The sequence below is a fragment of the Staurois parvus genome, unplaced genomic scaffold (assembly GCF_062004578.1).
Source record: "Staurois parvus isolate SC_StPar_1 unplaced genomic scaffold, SC_StPar_1.0 ptg001418l, whole genome shotgun sequence".
NCBI lineage: Eukaryota > Metazoa > Chordata > Amphibia > Anura > Ranidae > Staurois > Staurois parvus.
In genome coordinates this window covers 3,360,531-3,380,337 of record NW_028319214.1, presented here as the reverse complement: position 1 = coordinate 3,380,337, position 19,807 = coordinate 3,360,531, and the positions used below count along the sequence as shown (strand labels likewise).

General features: G+C 40.8%; 1 protein-coding gene across 1 annotated transcript in view; it reads right to left on the bottom strand.

The window, feature by feature from the left end:
- Positions 1–8,329: 8,329 nt before the first annotated feature.
- RHOF (ras homolog family member F, filopodia associated) overlaps positions 8,330–19,807 on the bottom strand; it is a 74,622-nt gene continuing 63,144 nt past the window's right edge. Inside the window, exons 4-5 of the mRNA XM_089662052.1 lie at positions 18,201–18,335; positions 8,330–8,931 (exon numbers count right to left, since the gene is read on the bottom strand). Of these exons, the coding sequence (XP_089518178.1) occupies positions 8,764–8,931; positions 18,201–18,335 (303 nt within the window). The 3' untranslated portion in view covers positions 8,330–8,763. The remainder of the gene's footprint in view (positions 8,932–18,200; positions 18,336–19,807) is intronic.

Sequence of the window (19,807 nt, the reverse complement as noted above, 5' to 3'; positions counted from 1 at the left end):
TCTAGTGACTTCGCTGTTGCAGGTGGCCTTGCAAATCTGACAGACATAAGTGACACCTGTATTATTCGAGACAATGAAAGTACAAGAGCCACATCCATCTCAAATACAACTGCTCAGCTCTATTTTCTTTCCAGTTGTGCATTATCTGAGCGGATATCTGTTGGTCTTGAATGTCAGTAAAGGCTTATCACTGACACGTAGTCCCTTATGTCTAGTCACTGTGACAGCAGCAGTATTTGTATCTGCCTTTATATTCTATATTTCCATAGTAGTAGACCATAGAGTCTGAAACATCTGGGAGTTTTCGCAATTGGCAAATATGAATACTGTATCCCCTGTGAGTCACGAGGAAGAATTTGGTTACATTGAAAAGTTACATATTTGTCTTAAAGTAGAACAAAAGGATTTTTTTTTCTAGTTTGGATAGAGTGGAGAGGGATTTGAACCCCGGTCAGTTTTTATTGTTGTCTTTGCCCCGTTACGGAGATTCACTCTCTCTATTTGTTATATTTACAATTAGCATTGAAAGTAAAAGAAAATCCCAGATTTTGAGTTGTCCCCAGAAAAAGTGATAGAGGGGAAATCTTCCAATGGGGATAGTAGTTCTGGTAGCATGGGGGCCCCCAAAAAATTCAATTAAAGTGTTACTAAACCCACAATAGTAAAATCCATCTGTATTTGCAGTAGAACATGCTTGTTATACTCACTGTGAAACCTAAGGGGTTAATTTTCTGCATTGTGTACAAAAGGCTGTTTGATCCGGTCTTCTCTGCTCCTCCCTTTCTTCTATTGTCCCCTATCATCTGCTGATAGTACAGAGCTCTAGGAGTCACTCAGCACCTGCCCAGTTTAGTGTGTATTACTAGAGAGTTTGATTTTTTTTCTTTTGGAGGGTGCTTGTGATCAGTACATGGTCAATCAGCACTGTCTATACAGAGGGTCAGGGTTTATGTGGTCTCATAGGACAGTTAGAGCAGAATGAAAGCTCCTCCTACAAGAATAACCAGTGCTCTGCTGGACACTGATAGAAGTCAGAAGACTGCTCTAACTACTAAAATAATTGCATTTCCATGTTCTGTGTACGGTGGGAGACCAGATATGAATGCAGAGTCCTGGGTTTAGTAACACTTTCATTTGCAGGGATTTCCTTCTCACTTCCTGTTTGGTGAGATTTCCCTTCGCTTTCTGTCCCATAGCCAAAGGGACACAAATGGTGGAAACACAAATCTGACAGGTGTTAGAACACTTCCTTGCTCTATTCAAAATGGAAAAAAAATGTGTCTAATGTTGATTGAGAGAGGTTAGCTCTGCGTCCAAGAACTATAAAGTGGTTGTAAAAGCAGATCGTTTTTTTTTTACCTTAACGCATTCATATGACCCCAATTCCAAAAATATTGGGATGCTATGTTAAATCTACATAAAAACAGAATGCAGTGATTTGCAAATCTCAAACTCATATTTTATTCACAATAGAAAATATATCAAATGTTTAAACTTACAAAATGTACCATATAAAAAAAAAAACAAAACGTAATTTTGAAGTTGATGGCAGCAACACGTCTCAAAAAACAGGGCCATGTTTACCACAGTGTATCGACCTCTCTTCTTTTAACAACATTCTGTAAACAACTGGGAACTGAGGAGAGGAGTTGCTGGAGTTTTGAGAGAGGAATGTTGTCCCATTCTTGCCTGATATAGGATCATAAAATTCATTAACCACGTGCCTACCAGGCACTTATACCCCCTTATTTACCAGGCCAATTTTCAGCTTTCAGCGCTGCCGCACTTTGATTGACAATTGCGCGGTCATGCAACATTGTACCCATATGAAATTTTGATCATTTTTTTCTCACAAATAGAGCTTTCTTTTGGTGGTATTTAATCGCCACTGGGCGCTTTACTTTTTGCGCTATAAATAAAAAAATTGCAAAAAATTTGAAGAAAAAAAAAAAGTTTCTTTGTTTCTATTATAAAATTTTTCAAACAGGCATTTTTTCTCCTTCACTGATGTGCGTTGATGAGGCAGCACTGATAGGCAGCACTAAAGGGCACTGATAGGCAGTACTAATGAGGTGGCACGGATAGGCGGCACTGATAGACAGCACTAATGAGGTGTCACGGATAGGCGGCACTAATATGCAGCACTGATAGGTGACACTGATGATGGGTACTGATAGACGGCACTGACTGGCATCACTGCTGGGCACTGACTGGCAGCACTGACTGGCACAACCCCTGGTCACTGACTGGTGGCGCTGACTGGCAGCACTGCTGGGCTGCACTGGTGGGTGGGCACAGGTGGGTGGCACTGCTGGGCACAGGTAGGTGGCACTTCTGGGCACAGGTGTGTGACACTGCAGAGTGGCACAGGTGGGTGCATTGCTGGGCACGGGTGGGTGATCTGCTGGGCACAGGTGGGCGGAGCTAGTGGGCACACTGCTGGGCACAGGTGGGCGGAAATTGCGGGTGGCACTGCTGGGCACCGATCATCAGGGCACTGATCATCAGTGCCCTGATGATTGGTGCCGATCCCCGCTCTGACAACTGCCGGTTCTCGGCAGTACTTTCCTCACGATCTGACAGCGTGAGGAAAGTGCAGCCGAGAACCGGCACTTGCATTTCCCTCTGATCAGCGTGTCATTGGACACCGCTGATCACGTGGTAAAAGGCCGCTGTGATTGGCCTTTTACCACATCACGTGATCAGCTGTGTCCGTAGGACACAGCGATCATGGAGATCGCCGGGTGCGAGCCCCCTGGGATGCGCAGGAGAGCGCGTTCTGGGAGGACGTCATATGACGTCCACTCAGAACTGGCCGGCCGCAGTGCAGCCGTCATTCAGCTATCTGCGGACGGCAACTAGTTAAACTGTATTTTGTCCTGAAAATTTGCATTTTAAAAATGGCTGTGCAAATATCGTGTGATATAAAAAATTGCAACAACCATGATTTTATTCTCTAGGACCTGTTTAAAAAATGTTTGGTGGTTCCCATGTATATGAGAAATGTCAGAACTGTCCCGGTTTTAAGTAAAGTATAACTGAACCCAAAACTTTTTTTTTTTTTAAGTTTTGGGTGGCATAGAGATGGATTAGAACACCTGTCAGATTTTATTGCTGTCCGTGCCCCTGTTAAGGATATTCACCATCCCTATTTGTCCAGTTTATCATCAATGAAAGTAAAAGAAAATTCCAAATTTGGGGTTGTCCCCAGAAAAGTAAGAGGGGAAATCTTCCAATGGGGATACTAATTCTGGTGATCAGGGGGTCCCCAAGGGATTCCCTTAATTTATTGGGATTTCCTCTCACTTCTTGCTTGGCTATGAGACAGGAAGTGAAGGGAAATCTCTGAAATGGGACACACATGGCAGAAACAAAAAAATCTGACAGGTTATAACCTTTCCTAACCTTCCAAAATTTAAAAAAAAAAAAAAAACACAAAACACATTTTGCCTCTAGTTCTGCTTAAAAGAACCTGTCCAACTAAATGAAAATGTTCAGCACTAAGTGAAGTTTGGTGGGCAAGCCATGTGTTAACTCTTTTTTTTTTTTTTTTGGGCTAATCCAACTGAAGAACCTCCATGCCAGTACCTTGCATTTTTAGATTTTGTGTTCACATCTGCCATCAGCATTGAAGAGGTTTCAGGTGTGGGAAGATCTGGAAAGTTGAAACTACCCGTAAAATGAAAGGATGGGAAAAACTGGAAAGTCATCTGATCAATGCATATTTTTCTTATTAATAAATTTAGTTAATCCAGAATTGCTGTTTATTAGCACAATTGTTCACAGAGGCTTAAAAGTATAATTTGAGTGTCTCAGCCCATAGTCCTAAAATGAGGCTTATTTTTTTTTAATTAGTAAATGACATACAATAACCTACTACTGTTTTGAAGAAAGTAGTACTTTCTTTGGTCGAGCTCACCATAAAAAGGACTTGCTTTCATTATCAAAAAAATACTTCCTCCTGCTGACCTGCTTTTGAAAATGCTAATTGCTTGGATGTCATGTCCCAGGAAAATTATGTAGACTTGTATTCCTGACTTTGATCAGAAAATATTTACCGGTAATCCAAAGGATTAGCCTTACACCCAAGCAATTATTTTCATTAAAAAGGTCAGCAGGCCAGGTATTTCTGTAAAGAGTTGTTTTGCTTTAACGACTTGCCCTCCTGAGGATTTACCCCCCTTCCTGACCAGGCCATTTTTTTTGCGTTACAGCTCTGCGTTAATTTAACTGACAATTGCGCAGTCATGCGACACAGCTCCCAAATGAAATTTACACCCTTTTTTTCCACAAATTGAGCACTGAGCTTTCTTTTGGTGGTATTTGATCGACTGTGCATTTTTTATTTGTTGTGCTATTAAAAAAAATATATATTTTGAGAAAAAAAACAATATTTTTGACTTTTTACTATTAAACATGTCCGGTAAAAAAAGTGTTTAAATCAAATTTCATCATAAATGTACGCCAAAATGTATTCTGCTACGTCTTTGCTAACAATAAAAATCCCAATACGTGTAAATTGATTTACGTGAAAGTTATAGCACTTACAAAGGGTGGTGTATATACACTGGGATTTTTATTTTTTTATTTTTTATGTTTACTAGTAATGACAGCGACCAGCGACTTATAGCGGGACAGCGGCGGACATTCTGACACTGGGGAGAACTGACTTAGTGCTTTTTTTTGCTCTGATCACTGTATTGGTGTCACTGACACTGACACTGTACTAATGGCACTGGGCAGGAAGGGGTTAACATGAGGGGCGATCAAAGGGTTAACTGTGTGCTGGGAGCGTTTCACTAGGGGGCCGTGTCAGTGTGCTTCACTGTAATCAGCCATCCAAAGCAGTGTGTCCAAACTGACAGGAAGGAGAACTGTTAGTAAACAAAACAGTTCTCCTCCCCATCGGAGATCTTCAGAAATCACCGGGCGCCGGCGAGTAATCACTGGCCGTGACCCAGTGATTGACAGCCGCGAATGGCAGCACACGTCTCCTATCCTGAAATGCAAAATTACTTTTATACACACACACTTTTGCGCACCCGTGCCGCCCTGTAGCAGTTTTTCTAAATTAGATTGCCCCCTCATCTCTTTAAACTCAGACACATGTTTAGTGGCTATTGAATTATGAATAAATAATGTGGTAAATTTTCTAAAATTCCTCATCTGCCACAGAGCTGGTGTAATTCACGCGTCTGGTTTAAAAGGAACGAGGTGGGAACCTTATACGCAGGGCTACAATCAGAGCATGTTACAGCGCGTTGCATTAAAGCAGATCCTTCTTATAGAATGTGCCTTGTATTAATGTAGCATTTTACCACATTGTGACAACACAATAGCTACTTAGAGTGCTAGATTGGGGACAGGTGAATATAAGTGGCTAAAGGAGCTCACAGGCACATTTTAAGTCAGAAGGCAAGCCATTCCCTCAGTAATGAAATCAACAGTATGTAAAGATGTCAGATTATCCTAGCCTCTGATCAATCATGGCAAGGCTGGGTTATAAACTACATGCATGGGCGCCTGCAGTTATCCTCTATGTAATAGTTTTTTGGAAATTAGTCCATTAGCTGGGCTGGATCAATATACTGTTTCGCACAAGACATGTGTATTGCAGCCACACTGGGACAACAAAAGTGCCAGAGAACACATGCGTGAAATGAATTTAAACTAGAAGGCCTCATGCACACTGGACATTATGAAAACACCAATAGCATTTCTGTGTTAAAAACATGAGTTTTGCCGCATTAGCATTTTTTTAGTAAGAAAACACCTCTTTGATATTTTAACTCCCACTTCCCCCCCAATGCATCTCTGAATAGTCACTATGTAGTTTGTCATTTTCAGAGCACAGAAAGGACTGTTGTTCAGGAGCCAACTTTCTTTTTCTTGCTACATCCATTATGGATCCTGTAATGCAGAAAATCGATGAGGCTATGCTACCGATTCTGAGAAGCACCTGTCGACGATGATTCTGGACCTATCCTTTGATATCCCGTCATGCATCCTCCATATAAGGAATTTCCTGCTTGCACAGAGTTCTGCAGAGACAATGAGGCAGCAAAGAACATTGGGGAATGTTCCTGTTTGCACATAGCACAGGTCAGACAGTGAAAGCATGAGCAGCAAAGCCCACTGGGAAGCCAAGGACCTTGAAGAAACAGTTCAGCCAGCTGAGACAATGAGGCAGCAAAGTACATTGGGAAAAGGAATTTCAGGTTTACTGCCTCATTGGCTCAGCTGACTGAACTGTGTGCAAAGGACACTGGAAAATGTTCCTGTTTGCACACAGCACAGGTCAGACAATGAAAGCAAGAGCAGCAAAGCACACTTTGAAAAGTACAAATTTACTGTAGATAAATGGCGGTGTCAAAAAAGTTTGCTTTAAAAAAATCTTGAGTCTCAAAAAACTCAAACACAGGATAGCCGAGTTTTATAGCGGTATTGCGTTTTTAACATCTGAAAAACTCCTCTTCAAACGCAGTAGTTCTGGGGGGTTTTCCAGCTTGAAAACACCCCAGCCAAAAAAACACTGATTAAAGCCTATGTGTGTATGGACACATAGGATAACATGCTGTGGAGTATACTGGCTGCAGAAAAAAAAAAGGTAACTAAAAGGTAAAAGGTTTCTTTTATTAAAATAATAATTGTATTGTGTTTAGAGGCAGAAAAAAAAAACTCTTTAACAAAAATTCCCCTGCCAATAAACTCCTGAAAACTCCTCTAGTGTGCATGGACACACACCAACATGGAGGGGAGTTAACAGGCAGAGAAAAATAAAAGCTCAAAACAGCCCAAATGCCTGCAGGAGCAGATTATTTGAGCTGCATTGTGCACTAGGCCAAACTTGTGTACGTAAATTCTCTATCTGAACATTTTTTTTTCTGCCGAGGAAACTGGTGTTTTTTTTTCAGCCCAGTGTGCGTGGACCCTTCGGCTAAAAGCCAGCATGTGCAGTTCCTGCCCATCCTTAGGGTTCATGTACACTGCAGCTGATAAACTGACATTCAGGAGCTTTTCTGCGTTTTTCAGCAGCCCCTGAACTCTCCCTAATGTTTTCCTATGTGTCCATGTACACTATGTCATTTACAGACGTTTACAGGCAGTTGAGTTTACAGTCATTTTTTTTGAACGCACCAAACTTGCATTCAGAAGTAGATTTTATCAGCGGTTCAAACACTTGTAAACGTGGCTAACCACGTTTAAAAGTGTTTTTTAACTGTTCCATATCCAAATGCTGTCCAGAGCCTTTTTTCATCTTCAGAAGTGCATGCAAAGTGTTTTCCATGTAAAAAATGGTAGAACGTGGCGCATTATGCTCATGATGGGATCCATAGTGAATACAACCAGAAAAGACAGGTCATCTCAACACATACTGCTCTCTCTGCTTCTGCTCTCTCCATTTCTCTCAAAATGTCTGAAATAGTTTTTTTTTTTTTTACAGTTTTTCAGTGCATTCTGGGCATTTGGGAAGGTCTCCTGAGGTTCTTAAAAAAAACGCTTCTAAACACAAATGCTCATAAACGCGGTATGCAAACGCGGCTAAACAGACGTTTTTTAACCTACGTTTTCCAGCAGTCAGTTTCCATGGTTCAGAAGTGTTTTCACACGTCCCGTGTACATGGAGCCTTAGTAATAAAAGATGAGACTACTACAGCATATGTAAATTCAGTCATAGATAGTTTTTTCTTTTTGCACTACTGTATTCTCGTAGCAGGTCTCCTGCTTCCAGAATACACCGATTAGTGCTGCAGCAGCATATATTACAGTCTTGTTTGCGTGGAGTTGATCACTAGAGCAACTCCTCTCAAATGGAAACAGCTGTACCTAGATCAAAACTCTGCTGGTTTCTGCTGAACCAGATTAATTTCAATCCATGTATGGCCAGCTTAAGCGCTGTCTGGTGGGCCGAGCTATCCTAGGCTTCTTGGATCTCTTGGAATGCAGATATTGTGATTTCCCGGTCATAGTTCCACCTCCTAGGAGTTTTGCATATTCTCATGCGATGTTCCAAACCCTTCAGTTACATGTACCATTAAATCTTGTCAGCAGAGAACTCACCACCACAGATGCTGGAGACCCTGAAATCCCCGGGGACTAACAAGCACTGAGATATTGGCAAATATTTTATATTTTGTAAAAGCTTCTAGTATCTAAAAGAATATCCCATCACTTACCTGTTATATTTGAAAAACACACATATAAAGATGAGCACATTTTTGTTCTAGAAAAAAAATACAATATATGCAAATATGACTCAAAACAACTCGAGTGTCTTGAGTGTTCCAATTCAATTCATATTAATATCTACCAAAAATTAAAGTCTGGGTTCAGGCATGATCTTTATTTCTGGTATTGTAATTTTTCATCTTTATATTTACAGAAAAATGCCATAGCTGCTAGTATACTTTTCTCTGCCAGTCCTGCAGTCATGGGCATAAAAAGCATTAGGTAAACTCCAGCCAGCCAGAGATCCTCAGCCTTGGTAGCAATGTGGTTTCCAGACGACTCATCAGTATGCAAGAAGAACAGATGCGGAGACAACATCCACCTCCCTTCATAGGAAACCACTGCCTGAACATATTCAGAAAAACTTTACTTATAGTCCTCAAGTTAAAATGTTTCAGGATGAGTCACCATCAGACTGGGCTTGTAATATAAAATACCCATATAATAATTAAAACAAAAATGTATTTACAATAAAAGGAGTCCAGGTACTTTTATAATGACAGTCCTGGGAAGTCAGGAGATGCAGTCCCAGTCTCAGAGAAGCAGGCAGCTCTTGTGCTTCCTTTTCATCCTCTCTTCCTTTTTCATGCCATTTAGTGCAATGAGCGTGGCTTCTCTGAACACATTATCTACATTCTCCTGAAATTTGGCCGAACATTCCAGGTATTCCTCAGCTTGTATGTTTTTGCATGTAGCTTCACCCTTTAAACAAGAAGTATGTTATTATAGATATAAACTAATGACTGAACAACAATAAACTGTGGATAAACTGAACCAAAAGCAACAATGTTCCCTATTCAAATTAGTAGATTCCCACAGATATTGCACGGTTATGTAAATACATACTGTATGTATCATTGTTTTGGCACACTCCGTTGTTCACATATTCTTGTTTTATTAAAAATAAATAACTTACCCAGCACTTGTACTTTACCGCTTTCAATGCTGCGGTGTCCTGCTCTCTCAGTGCAGCTTCTCTGAACAGAACAGTCCTCACAGAAAAGAGTTAACAGTGGACAGTGCAGTCCAGAGTCCAGGGGGCGTGTAGAGAGGAGCAGTGGTAGCACCTTGCTATCTTACGACTATGGGGCTGTGTGTTTCAATTGATGCATACAGTGTAGGGAGACAAGGCTAGTCTCTGCATGCAAGGATAGCTCCACAGGACACTGCAAGAGTAAGGAGCCATCCTGACACAAGAAAACCTGGGGCAGCGATCATGGCACCAGTTTAAACTGGAACATAGGCAAGTATTAAAGGAGACTGAAGCTGTATATATAAAGCAGTATTAAACCCAAAACCAAAAATGTAATATACTGCAGCTAGCCATCAGATTTATTTTTTTTTAGGCATTTTCCCTCTGTTTTCCCCGGTGATCAGTAACACACCTCCTGTATTAGAGCGCCCCCCATTCTGGATGAAGGAGCACAGGGGCACCATTGCACAACAGAATTTTAAATCTTGGGGGAGAGGAGTGTTAGACGTACTTGCAGTTTTAGATACACTAACAAGTTCAAGCCAAACTCCAGCTCACACTTTTAAGCAGTTACAGCAACAGTTTTGTTCCTTTTAGGATAAAGGTTTTACAGAAACAAATAAAAGCTGATCATTGTAAGCACTCCTGCTAGTGTTAAATGGAGTCTCATCTCTGTAATTACTGCATTCTGCTGGAGAGCTTCTTCTTTTCAAATACAAACTTACTTGCAGATGAAAACAGAAGAAAGAAAGCCTAAAAAGGAGATGGAATGCAGCCATCGTATCTAAGAATTGGTAAGCTGCAATATAATAAATTGTTTGCTTTTGGGTTTAAATACCAATTTAAAGCGGAGTTCCACTCAAAAGTGGACGCTACGCTTATTTTCCTCCTCCACTGCCATATTTGGCACCTTTTGGGGGGGGGGGGGTGAGAGCGGGTACCTGGTTTTGACAGATACCCGGCTCCCACTTATGGCTTAGTTCGCCGCGGCGAAGTGAGCCAGAAGTTCGGCCCCTTCCTCCCTCCCTCCCACAGTCTCCTGGGGACTTTCACAGGTCCCAGGAGACTGCCGGACCAATTAGGAAGCGCAGCGCGACTCGCGCATGTGCAGTGGGCACCAGGCTGTGAAACCACAAGCTGTCACAGCCTGGTGCCCACAGTTGAGATTCTGCGCCGTGGAGGAAAGAAGGGGAAAAGGGATGGCGTGGATGAGAACATTGCTGGATTCCAGGACAGGTAAGTGTGTGTTTATTAAAAGTCAGCAGCTACAAAAACGGCTGGAACACCACTTTAAGTAAGTGATCAAATCAGCTCCTGAAAGTGCTTAAGAAAACAGAGGGTTTATTATCACTAATATGAAAGACATAATTCATCCTTGCTGCAACCAGTTCTGTTCCAAAGTCATATAACTAGTTAAATGGAGATGACCTGTTCCTAAGTCACATAACTAGTTAAATGGAGATGACCTGTGTGTGTGTGCTTAAGTGATTGTAGTACAGCATACACTCATCGGCCACTTTATTAAAGTACACCTGTTCAATTGCTTGGCGACACATATTGCTAATCAACCAATCACATGGCAGCAACTCAATGCATTTAGTCATCTAGACGTGGTGAAGACCAAGCATCAGAATGGGGAAGAAAGGGGATTTAAGTGACTTTGAATGTGGCATGGTTGTTGGTGCCAGACGGGCTGGTCTGAGTATTTCTAAAACCGATGATCTAATGGGATTTTCACACACAACCATCTCTAGGGTTTATAGAGAAAGGTCAGAAAAAAAAGAAAATATCCAGTGAGCAACAGTTGTGTGGACGAAAATGCCTTGTTGATGTCCGAGGATATTGAACAGACAGGTTCGAGATGATAGAAAGGCAACAGTAACTCAAATAGCCACTTGTTACAGCCAAGTTATGCAGAATACCATCTCTAAATGCACAACACCGAACCTTGATGCAGATGGACTACAGCAGCAGTTGACCACACCGGGTGCCACCCCTGTCAGCTAAGAACAGGACACAGAGGCTCACCAAAATTGAACTATAGAAGATTGGCAAAAAGTTGCTTCGTCTGATGAGTTTTGATTTCAGCTGCGACAGAGGGTAGGGTCAGAATTTGGTGTAAAAAAAGCACGGATCCATCCTGCCTTGTATCAATGGTTCAGGCTGGTGGTGTAATGGTGTGGAGGATATTTTCTTGGCACACTTTGGGCCACTTATTACCAATTGAGCATCATTTAAATACCACAGCCTACCTGAATATTGTTGCTGACCATGACCATCCCTTTATGACTACAGTGTACCCATCTTCTGATGGCTATTTCCAGCAGGATAATGCACCATGTCACAAAGCTCAAATCATCTCCAACTGGTTTCTTGAACATGACAATGAGTTCACTGTACTCCAGTGGCCTTCACAGTCACCAGATCTCAATCTAATAGAGCATCTTTGGCATGTGGTGGAATGGGAGGTTTGCATCATGATGTGCAGCCGACAAATCTGCACCAACTGTGTGATGCGATCATGTCCATGTGGACCAAAATGTCTGAGAAATGTTTCCAACACCTCGTTGAATCTATGCCAAGAAGAATTAAGGCAGTTCTGAAGGCAAAAGGGGGTCCAACCCGGTACTAGCAAGGTGTACCTAATAAAGTGGCCGCTGAGTGTAAATACACATGTGCTGTATCTGGAAAATGTAACTTCTGGTGAATCAGTACAAGTTAGGGGATGGATACAAGAAATGATTCCTCGGAGCACAGAGTATGGCACAGCTGTGGCTCTGCAGGAACAGGCCGAATTCGATCCGTATGTGGCTGGCCTCATCTGACAGAAGTCAATCGTTAGATCAACTTCTGTCGAACAGACAAGATTGAAAACTTTTCATCAGCACTTGGCTGCAGCCTCTGATCGGTGTATTCGGACAGCGGAGACTGCCAAAATACAATGTCCCAAGCAGGGGGAATTCCTCCACCCAACTCACTAGTGAGGATGTAGGAATGATGTAGGAATGTCCACTGGCTGAATGAAAAAAACAAACACAAACAGAAAAAAAAAAAATTCACCTTTTGGCGAAAAATAATAAAATGCACATTTTGTTTTCAGGTAAAAAAAAAATTTTAAAAAGTGCATTTATTATTTTTTTGTTGCAGGAGCCTGTAAAGCATTGCACCAGCAGACCTGCAGTATATCTGCTTGCCCGAACATCCTGTATGAGCAAGCCAATACACTCTGACAGGAGGAATCAATGAACTACCACAGCGCTCCACAGCATCATGGTAGTTCATTGAGAGCTACAGGCCGACAGCCGCTAAGGCTGTCAGGATTTGTAATTCTCTCATTCACAGAGGACTGTGAATGAGTGACATGGCGGGAAGGGCGGTTTTTACATTTTGACAGCTGACGGGAGAAAATCACGCAGCTAGCTGTCAAAGCAGCGGCCTGTCCTTTCAGAACAGGTTACACCCTGAATATGGGTGTAACATGTATTGAAAGGTGCTCTTATCCTTTAACTATACAACTGGTAGACTGTCAAGAAAGGCCACCAAGTGACCTATGACAACTCTGGAGGATTTACAAGCCTCAGTGGCTAAGATATTATCGATATAACTTTTGCATGGGTGCTTCACCAGTTACAGCTTTATGGGAGAGTAGCAGAATAAAGCCACGGTTAACTAAACCTCACATGGCACCGTGCCTGCATTATAAAAGAGTACAGGAGGCTCTGAAGTCAACTAGAATAATGTTCTATGGTCCGAGTACAGGAGGCTCTGAAGTCAACTGGAATAATGTCAAACATGGAGTTTGGTCTGCTGACCACAAATCTCAGTTTTGGTCTTACCAGACCATAGAATATAAGCCAAAACAATGTACATAATCGTAAATACATCAAACCAAACAAAGTATAGTAGTGGCTGCATTACTTTTTGGCAATGCTTCTTTGCAGTAGGCCTTGGATGGTTTGTTAGGGTTGAATGAAGAAAAAAAAACAGGAAATCCTGGCTAAAAACTTTGCAGTTTGCAAGAAACCCGAGACTAGGGAGAAGAGTTGACTTTTAGCAAGGCAATTGCCCGAAGCACAAAACCAAAAACTACACAGGATAGCATAAAAACAACAGAATTAATGTCCTAGAAGGGCAGAGTCAGAGTCTAGATCTCAGTTCAATAAAGGGTTTATGGCTGTACTTGAAAATAGCAGTTCACTTGCAATAAACCTAAAAGAGTGGCAGCAATTCTGCAGAGGACCAGGTAAAGATTTGTCTTTAGATGTGCAAATATGCACAAAAAAGAGCGCTATTGTGACAAAAGCTGCATGTACTAAACACTGATGTGAAGGGCAGTATACTTATGCAATCAGTTATTTTGTGTTCTTAAATTGTAATGATTATAAATCACTTTTCAGAGATCTGTTCTCACTTTTAAATGAAAGAGCCTATTTCTGTTGAAAAAAATATACAAATCAGACCCAAATAGATTCCAATTTTAGATACATAGTTTAGACCTTGCTGCAGGAAGGTCCTCTGTTCTCTAGTTGAGAGGACGTTGCTGCAGCCTCTGAGCTTTTTGTTAGCTGTATATTGAGAACAGTTTTGTTCCCAAAGAACAGCCATTAGAGGCTCTTGCCAAAATTACTCTAAATATTAAGAAGGTTACTGTCAAAAGCAAAACAAAGCCATGTTATGACTGTCAGCCATATCCTTGCTTACTCAACCATCATCTATCTTTCGAGACTTCAAATTTCCTCACACTTTTCTAGAACTTCTGCTTCTCTTAATGCATACTTCCTTTCCACTTAACGTTTTGGTCCTATTCTACATATTATACAAGACAGTTATACAAGCAGAAGCAACTTGAAAGATCCATCCCTAAGTGCCACCTGTAAGACAAGCACTTGAAACAATCATGCATCTATCACCATCTACAAGAGACCTGTAAAGATGGCTAATCTGCCGTCCGTGAGATACGATGTTTTAGACCATGCAGATACTAATGTTTTAAAAGACACAAGTATGAATACAAATCAAAAACCACAAGCAGGAGACACAAGTCTTTAATTCTGTTTAACTTGCAAATAAACCAGCAGTGAATCATGTATCTAGCAATCCTGTAAAGCAAAAAACACAATAAAACATATCTCCCTTTGTTTAGAAGAATGCTTTTATTTGCTTGCAACTCCCATAATCTATGAGTGCTTTACAAGAGTCAGGATTAAGTTATTAAATATAATGCAAGTGCAAAGTACCAAAATAGCCCACACAATGCCTAAAACAAAACATAAGACAGTCACGTAAAACCCCATCATTTAACTTTTCCTATCTGCCCCCTTTTGGTCTGTTACAGATGCTGCAAACAATGCCTGTGATTCTGCCAGAAATCCAGTTATCCCCTAACTTTCTCAGACTATAGGACAACTCTCCCCTATGTTATGAAGAGGAAAATAGGGGTGGGCGACAAGATCACTTATCCATTAATACAGCACAGGGAGCAAGTAATGTCAACCAAGGACATTACTGGTCCTTGTAATGTTACTGGTGTTCCTTGGCGTGTTACTGGTAGGATCTTCAGGTGAGAATAAAAAAAAAAATAAAGAAGAAAAACTAGTGAAGCCATGACACCAAAAGAAATAGAAAACTGCAATATATAACATTTTTGTCCTTGGGGTTTTATTTCGTATGAGCCGATTGCCTACAGATACTAAATGACATCCAAGTCCAGTTACTTACATCAATTATTTTAAGTAACACGGTCTTTAAATTTGAACTTGAAGTTAAAAGCAAAAACGTACAGTTAAAATATACATTTGTGATATCCTCCCAAAGGAATTCTGTTAAACTAGGTTTGTAATTTCGGCACAACTGCTAGACAACACAACCAGGCCCTAATCTCCCTAACAGACTACAATACATTGCAGCATATTCTAGAACCCTACTCAGCCTGTTACTGGACAATAAGGGAACGGCAGCACACTTATGAGAGCTTTACTCTCCCTTAAGCATGTTGAAACAAAGTGGACTGCTTAAATCTGTGAAAACCTGATAACATTTTAAAAAATTCTGTTTTTTTTTCCTTTTTTTGAGTTTTTGATTTGCCCTTACAATAAATTGTATTAAAACGGTCAACTTATTGCCCAGTTTCATCTTCACAATTGACTGAATTCTTGTGGTTGATCATACTCATGGGTGGTTGGCAGATTACTTTTACTTGAGACTACATGTAATTGTTAGACAGACAGTGGCTGGAATGAATATAAAATTGCCATGTTTATGGTCAGTTTATGAAGGAGAAAAATGCAAGGGCAGACCGCAATGTAAAAAAAAAACAAAAAAGTTATTTGGTGCAAATATATACTGGTGAACTACATACTGAAATATATAACTGCTGTATATTCTGCCGTATACTGTGATAGAATGGCTTGGTGTTCTGATGCTCAACAAAGCTTGGCTCCACCACCTCTTGCCATGGTGGGCAGATTAGTATGGAACAGGCTTTGGGGACTCCCTCCCCCCCATTCACCTATTTAGGCTGACGGTGTAGAAGACAACACTGAAACGTTGCCATACAGTTAGGTCCATATATATTTGGACACAGGCACCATTTTCATTTTTTTCAGGTATTTACCAAAACATATAGTTATACAATAGATATGGGCTGAAAATCTACACTCTCAGGTTTAATTTGAGGGTATGTACATTCAAATTGGAGGAAGGGTTTAGGAATTACAGCTCTTAAGAGCAGCCATCCCCCCTTTTTCAAGGGACCAAAAGTAATTGGACAATTGAATCAAAAGCGGTTTCATGGCCAGGTATGGGCTACTACTTCGTTATTTCTTCATCAATTAAGCAGGTAAAAAGGTCTGGAGTTAATATGTGTGGTATTTGCATTTGGAATCTATTGCTGTGAACCTACATCATGTGTTCAAAGGAGCTGTCCATGCAAGGGAAACATCATTGTAAGGCTTCAAAAATGAAACAAATCCATCAGAGAGATAGCAGCAACATTAGGAGTGGCCAAATCAACAGTTTGGTACATTCTGAGGAAAGAAGAACGCACTGGTGAGCTCAGCTACATGGACGTCCATGATCGCAGGATCCTCTCTATGGTAAAGAAAAACTCATTCACAACATCCAGACAAGTGAAGGACACTCTCCAGGAGGTGGGCGTATCATTGAAAGTCATTTGGAATCTATTGCTGTGAACCTACATCATGAGTTTCATGGAGCTGTCCATGCAAGTGAAACAGGCCATTGGAAGGCTTCAAAAATGAAACCAATCCATCAGAGAGATAGCAGCAACATTAGGATTGGCAACATCAACAGTTTGGTACATTCTGAGGAAAGAACGCACTGGTGAGCTCAGCAACATGGACGTCCACGGAAGACAACAGTGGTGGATTATTATTATTATACAAGATTTATATAGCGCCAACAGTTTGATCGCAGGATCATCTCTATGGTAAAGAAAAACCCATTCACAACATCCAGACAAGTGAAGGACACTCTCCAGGAGGTGAGCGTATCATTGTCAAAGTCTACAATCAAGTGAAGGCTTCATGAGAGCAAATGTAGGAGGGTTCACCACAAGGTTCAAACCATTCATAAGCCTGAAGAATAGAAAGGCCAGATTAGACTTTGCCAAAAAACACCTAAAAAAGCCAGACCAGTTCTGGAAAAGCATTCTTTGGATGGGTGAAACTAAGATTAATCTGTACCAGAATGACGTGAAGAAAAGTGTGTGGGGAAGGCTTAGAACAGCTCATGATCCAAAGCACACGTCATCTGTAAAACATGGTGTAGGCAGTGTGATGGCATGGGCATGCATGGCTTCCAGTGGCACTGGGTCATTGGTGTTTATTGATGATGTGACAGAAGACAGAAGCAGCCGGATGAATTCTGCATTGTTTAGAGATACACTGTCAGCCCAGATTCAACCAAATGCAGCAAAGTTGATTGGACGGCGCTTCACAGTACAGATGGACAATGATCCAAAACACACTGCGAAATCAACCCAGGAGCTTTTGAAGGAAAAGAAGTAGAATATTCTGCAATGGCCGAGTCAATCACCTGAGCTCAACCCAATTGAGCATGTATTTCACTTGCAGAAGGTAAAACTAAAGGCAGAAAGACCCACGAACAAAGAACAACTAAAGACAGCTGCAGTTAGAGCCTAGCAAAGCATCAGAAAGGAGGAAACCCAACCTTTGGTAATGTCCATGGGTTCCAGACTTCAGGCAGTCACTGCTAGTAAAGGATGCTCAACAAAATATTAAAAATGAACATTTTATTTATGATTATATTCATTTGCCCAATTACATTTGAGCCCTTGAAAAAGGAGGGACTGTGTATAAAAATGGTTGCAGTTCAAAAAATTTGTACTTGATATTTATGTTCAACCCCTTGAATTCAACTGAAAGTCTGCACTTCAAATTCATTTGGTTTAATTTTGATGTATTCTGGTGGCGTACAGAGCAAAAAGTATGAAAATTGTGCCTGTGTCCAAATATATATGGACCTAACTGTACCCCACTCCCATCACAAGGAGACCACACTGCCTGCTACCCGTCATGCTCCCAAGATTCCAGTTGTAGACTTAATGATTTCTCTTCTCTCCGATTTTTTAGAGCAATACATGTCATTAATTGTACCAAATGAATGCCATCCCTGTGCGCCCTTCTTTTTCCTGTGTATCAGAGTGACCCATCTGCATTCTAGGAGCAGCAAGGCTAAGCAGTACATTACAGAATACTTTTTAAAACATCACCCTTTCACGACAGGAATTTTTATATGATATTTAGATCTTATTCTTTTCCACCTAAAGAAGGGTAGGTGATTTGACAGTCCAGTTAAAAACTTCAATTCCTTTATGCAAACTGCAAGGTAAAAGAATTTCATTTTGTAACTTCCAAATCAGTACAAGCCTTTTCCATTATCAAGATGGAGTTTAGAAGTGTGGGGGGGGGGGGGGGGGGGTAATCATACATGCAGAGAATAAGGAATGGTATGTTACCTGGAAGTATGTAATTGGTTCTTGCTGAGAGGATTTCAATTTGCGCAGCCGTTCTTTATCCATACGCAGATCTGTTTTACAACCAATCAACACTATAGGCACCCCTCTGCAAAAGTGATGCACTTCAGGATACCACTGAAAAAGAGCAAAACAGATGATCTACAACATAAAATCACAAATCATTTAGTAAACCCTGGCACTAGCTTATCATGGATGCTCATACAAATGATGGAAAGTGATGGCTCACTGGCCAAAATGAGTTGCTAGTAATTTCGAATTCTGTAAAACAGACAAGTTTGCTGGGCCCAAATATGACCAATAATCGAGTTCACTTCAAATAGGGGTTGACTCTGATGCGGACACAAATGATTTCAGTAGGTAGAGGAAGGGAAAGACAGATGTGTAGCCTCTAACCTAGATGTGTTATCTGTATTGAGTGGAAGTGGAAATGAAGAATATAGTTTTAAAGCACAATACCCAGTGGAATTGTGTCAGGAAGGTGTGTTGGATTAATATGGCAACCTCAATCCATAGGTATGTGACATTAACATGTATGAATGAATTGTGTTGTGGTATGTCAGTCCAGACCCAACCAAAGTTTAACTTTCATTGAGACATATGGGACATTGCATACCTAACCACTGTATCAGCAGTCACACCCAGTTTTCTTCCTGACATTATCGGATTTAGATAGATAACTACCAACAAATCTCTCTCCAGACTGCTATATGCAAGAGATAAAAACTGCTAATTATAGCAAAGAACCTTTATAGTAACAAAAATCTGTACAGTGGCGACAGCCCAACCTGAGCTGTCAAACAAGAATAACCTAAGATGTCTAACAAGGATATTTTATATAGAAAGACAAGATTACGCACAAATTCCCTGCTCTACAGATAGGACTAAGCTAACTGCCATCTCTACCATCTTCCCTATACAGAATGAACCTGTTTGGATAGAAATATGGGAGTGAACGCTGTTGATGCTTGGTGGTGGTCATCCTTATCCCTCCTACACTACTAAGCGAGCAAGTCAATGACTTGAAAAATAGTATGTGCATATCAGCGGCCCTGAAACCTGATGTACCAAGAATTACCAAGAAGTAAAGAAATGACAACAGCCCTGGAGAACACATCTTTAAATGCACATCAGCAACAGCCATTCCCCTGATTGTATGCTAAACAGATTCTCTTTACAGCAGAACTTCAGACAAATATAATTGAAAATAAATACATGTGAACTATTTTACCAGTTCAAGGATTTCTGATTGAGTTCATTCAGCAGAGCCAGGTAGGTGACACCACTATACCCTGGTCCAGCTTTTTAGTTTTCCTTGTATCCTCTCTGCTTCCAGCCTAGTAACTGGATTATAAATCAACATCATCACACTGCTGATCCCTTGTCCAATGAGCATGAATGTGACACAGGAAGCTGTAAAGCTGAACCAGAAAATAGAGTTATCTTCCTGGTTATTAAAGTGGTTGTAAACCCTTACATATACCCAGTGAAGTGACTGGCCTCAAGTGATACATAGATAAAACAAATTCTTCTACATAAGTTTTTTTTTTTTTCCATAATATTTATTGAAGAGCTCAGAGCATACAGCG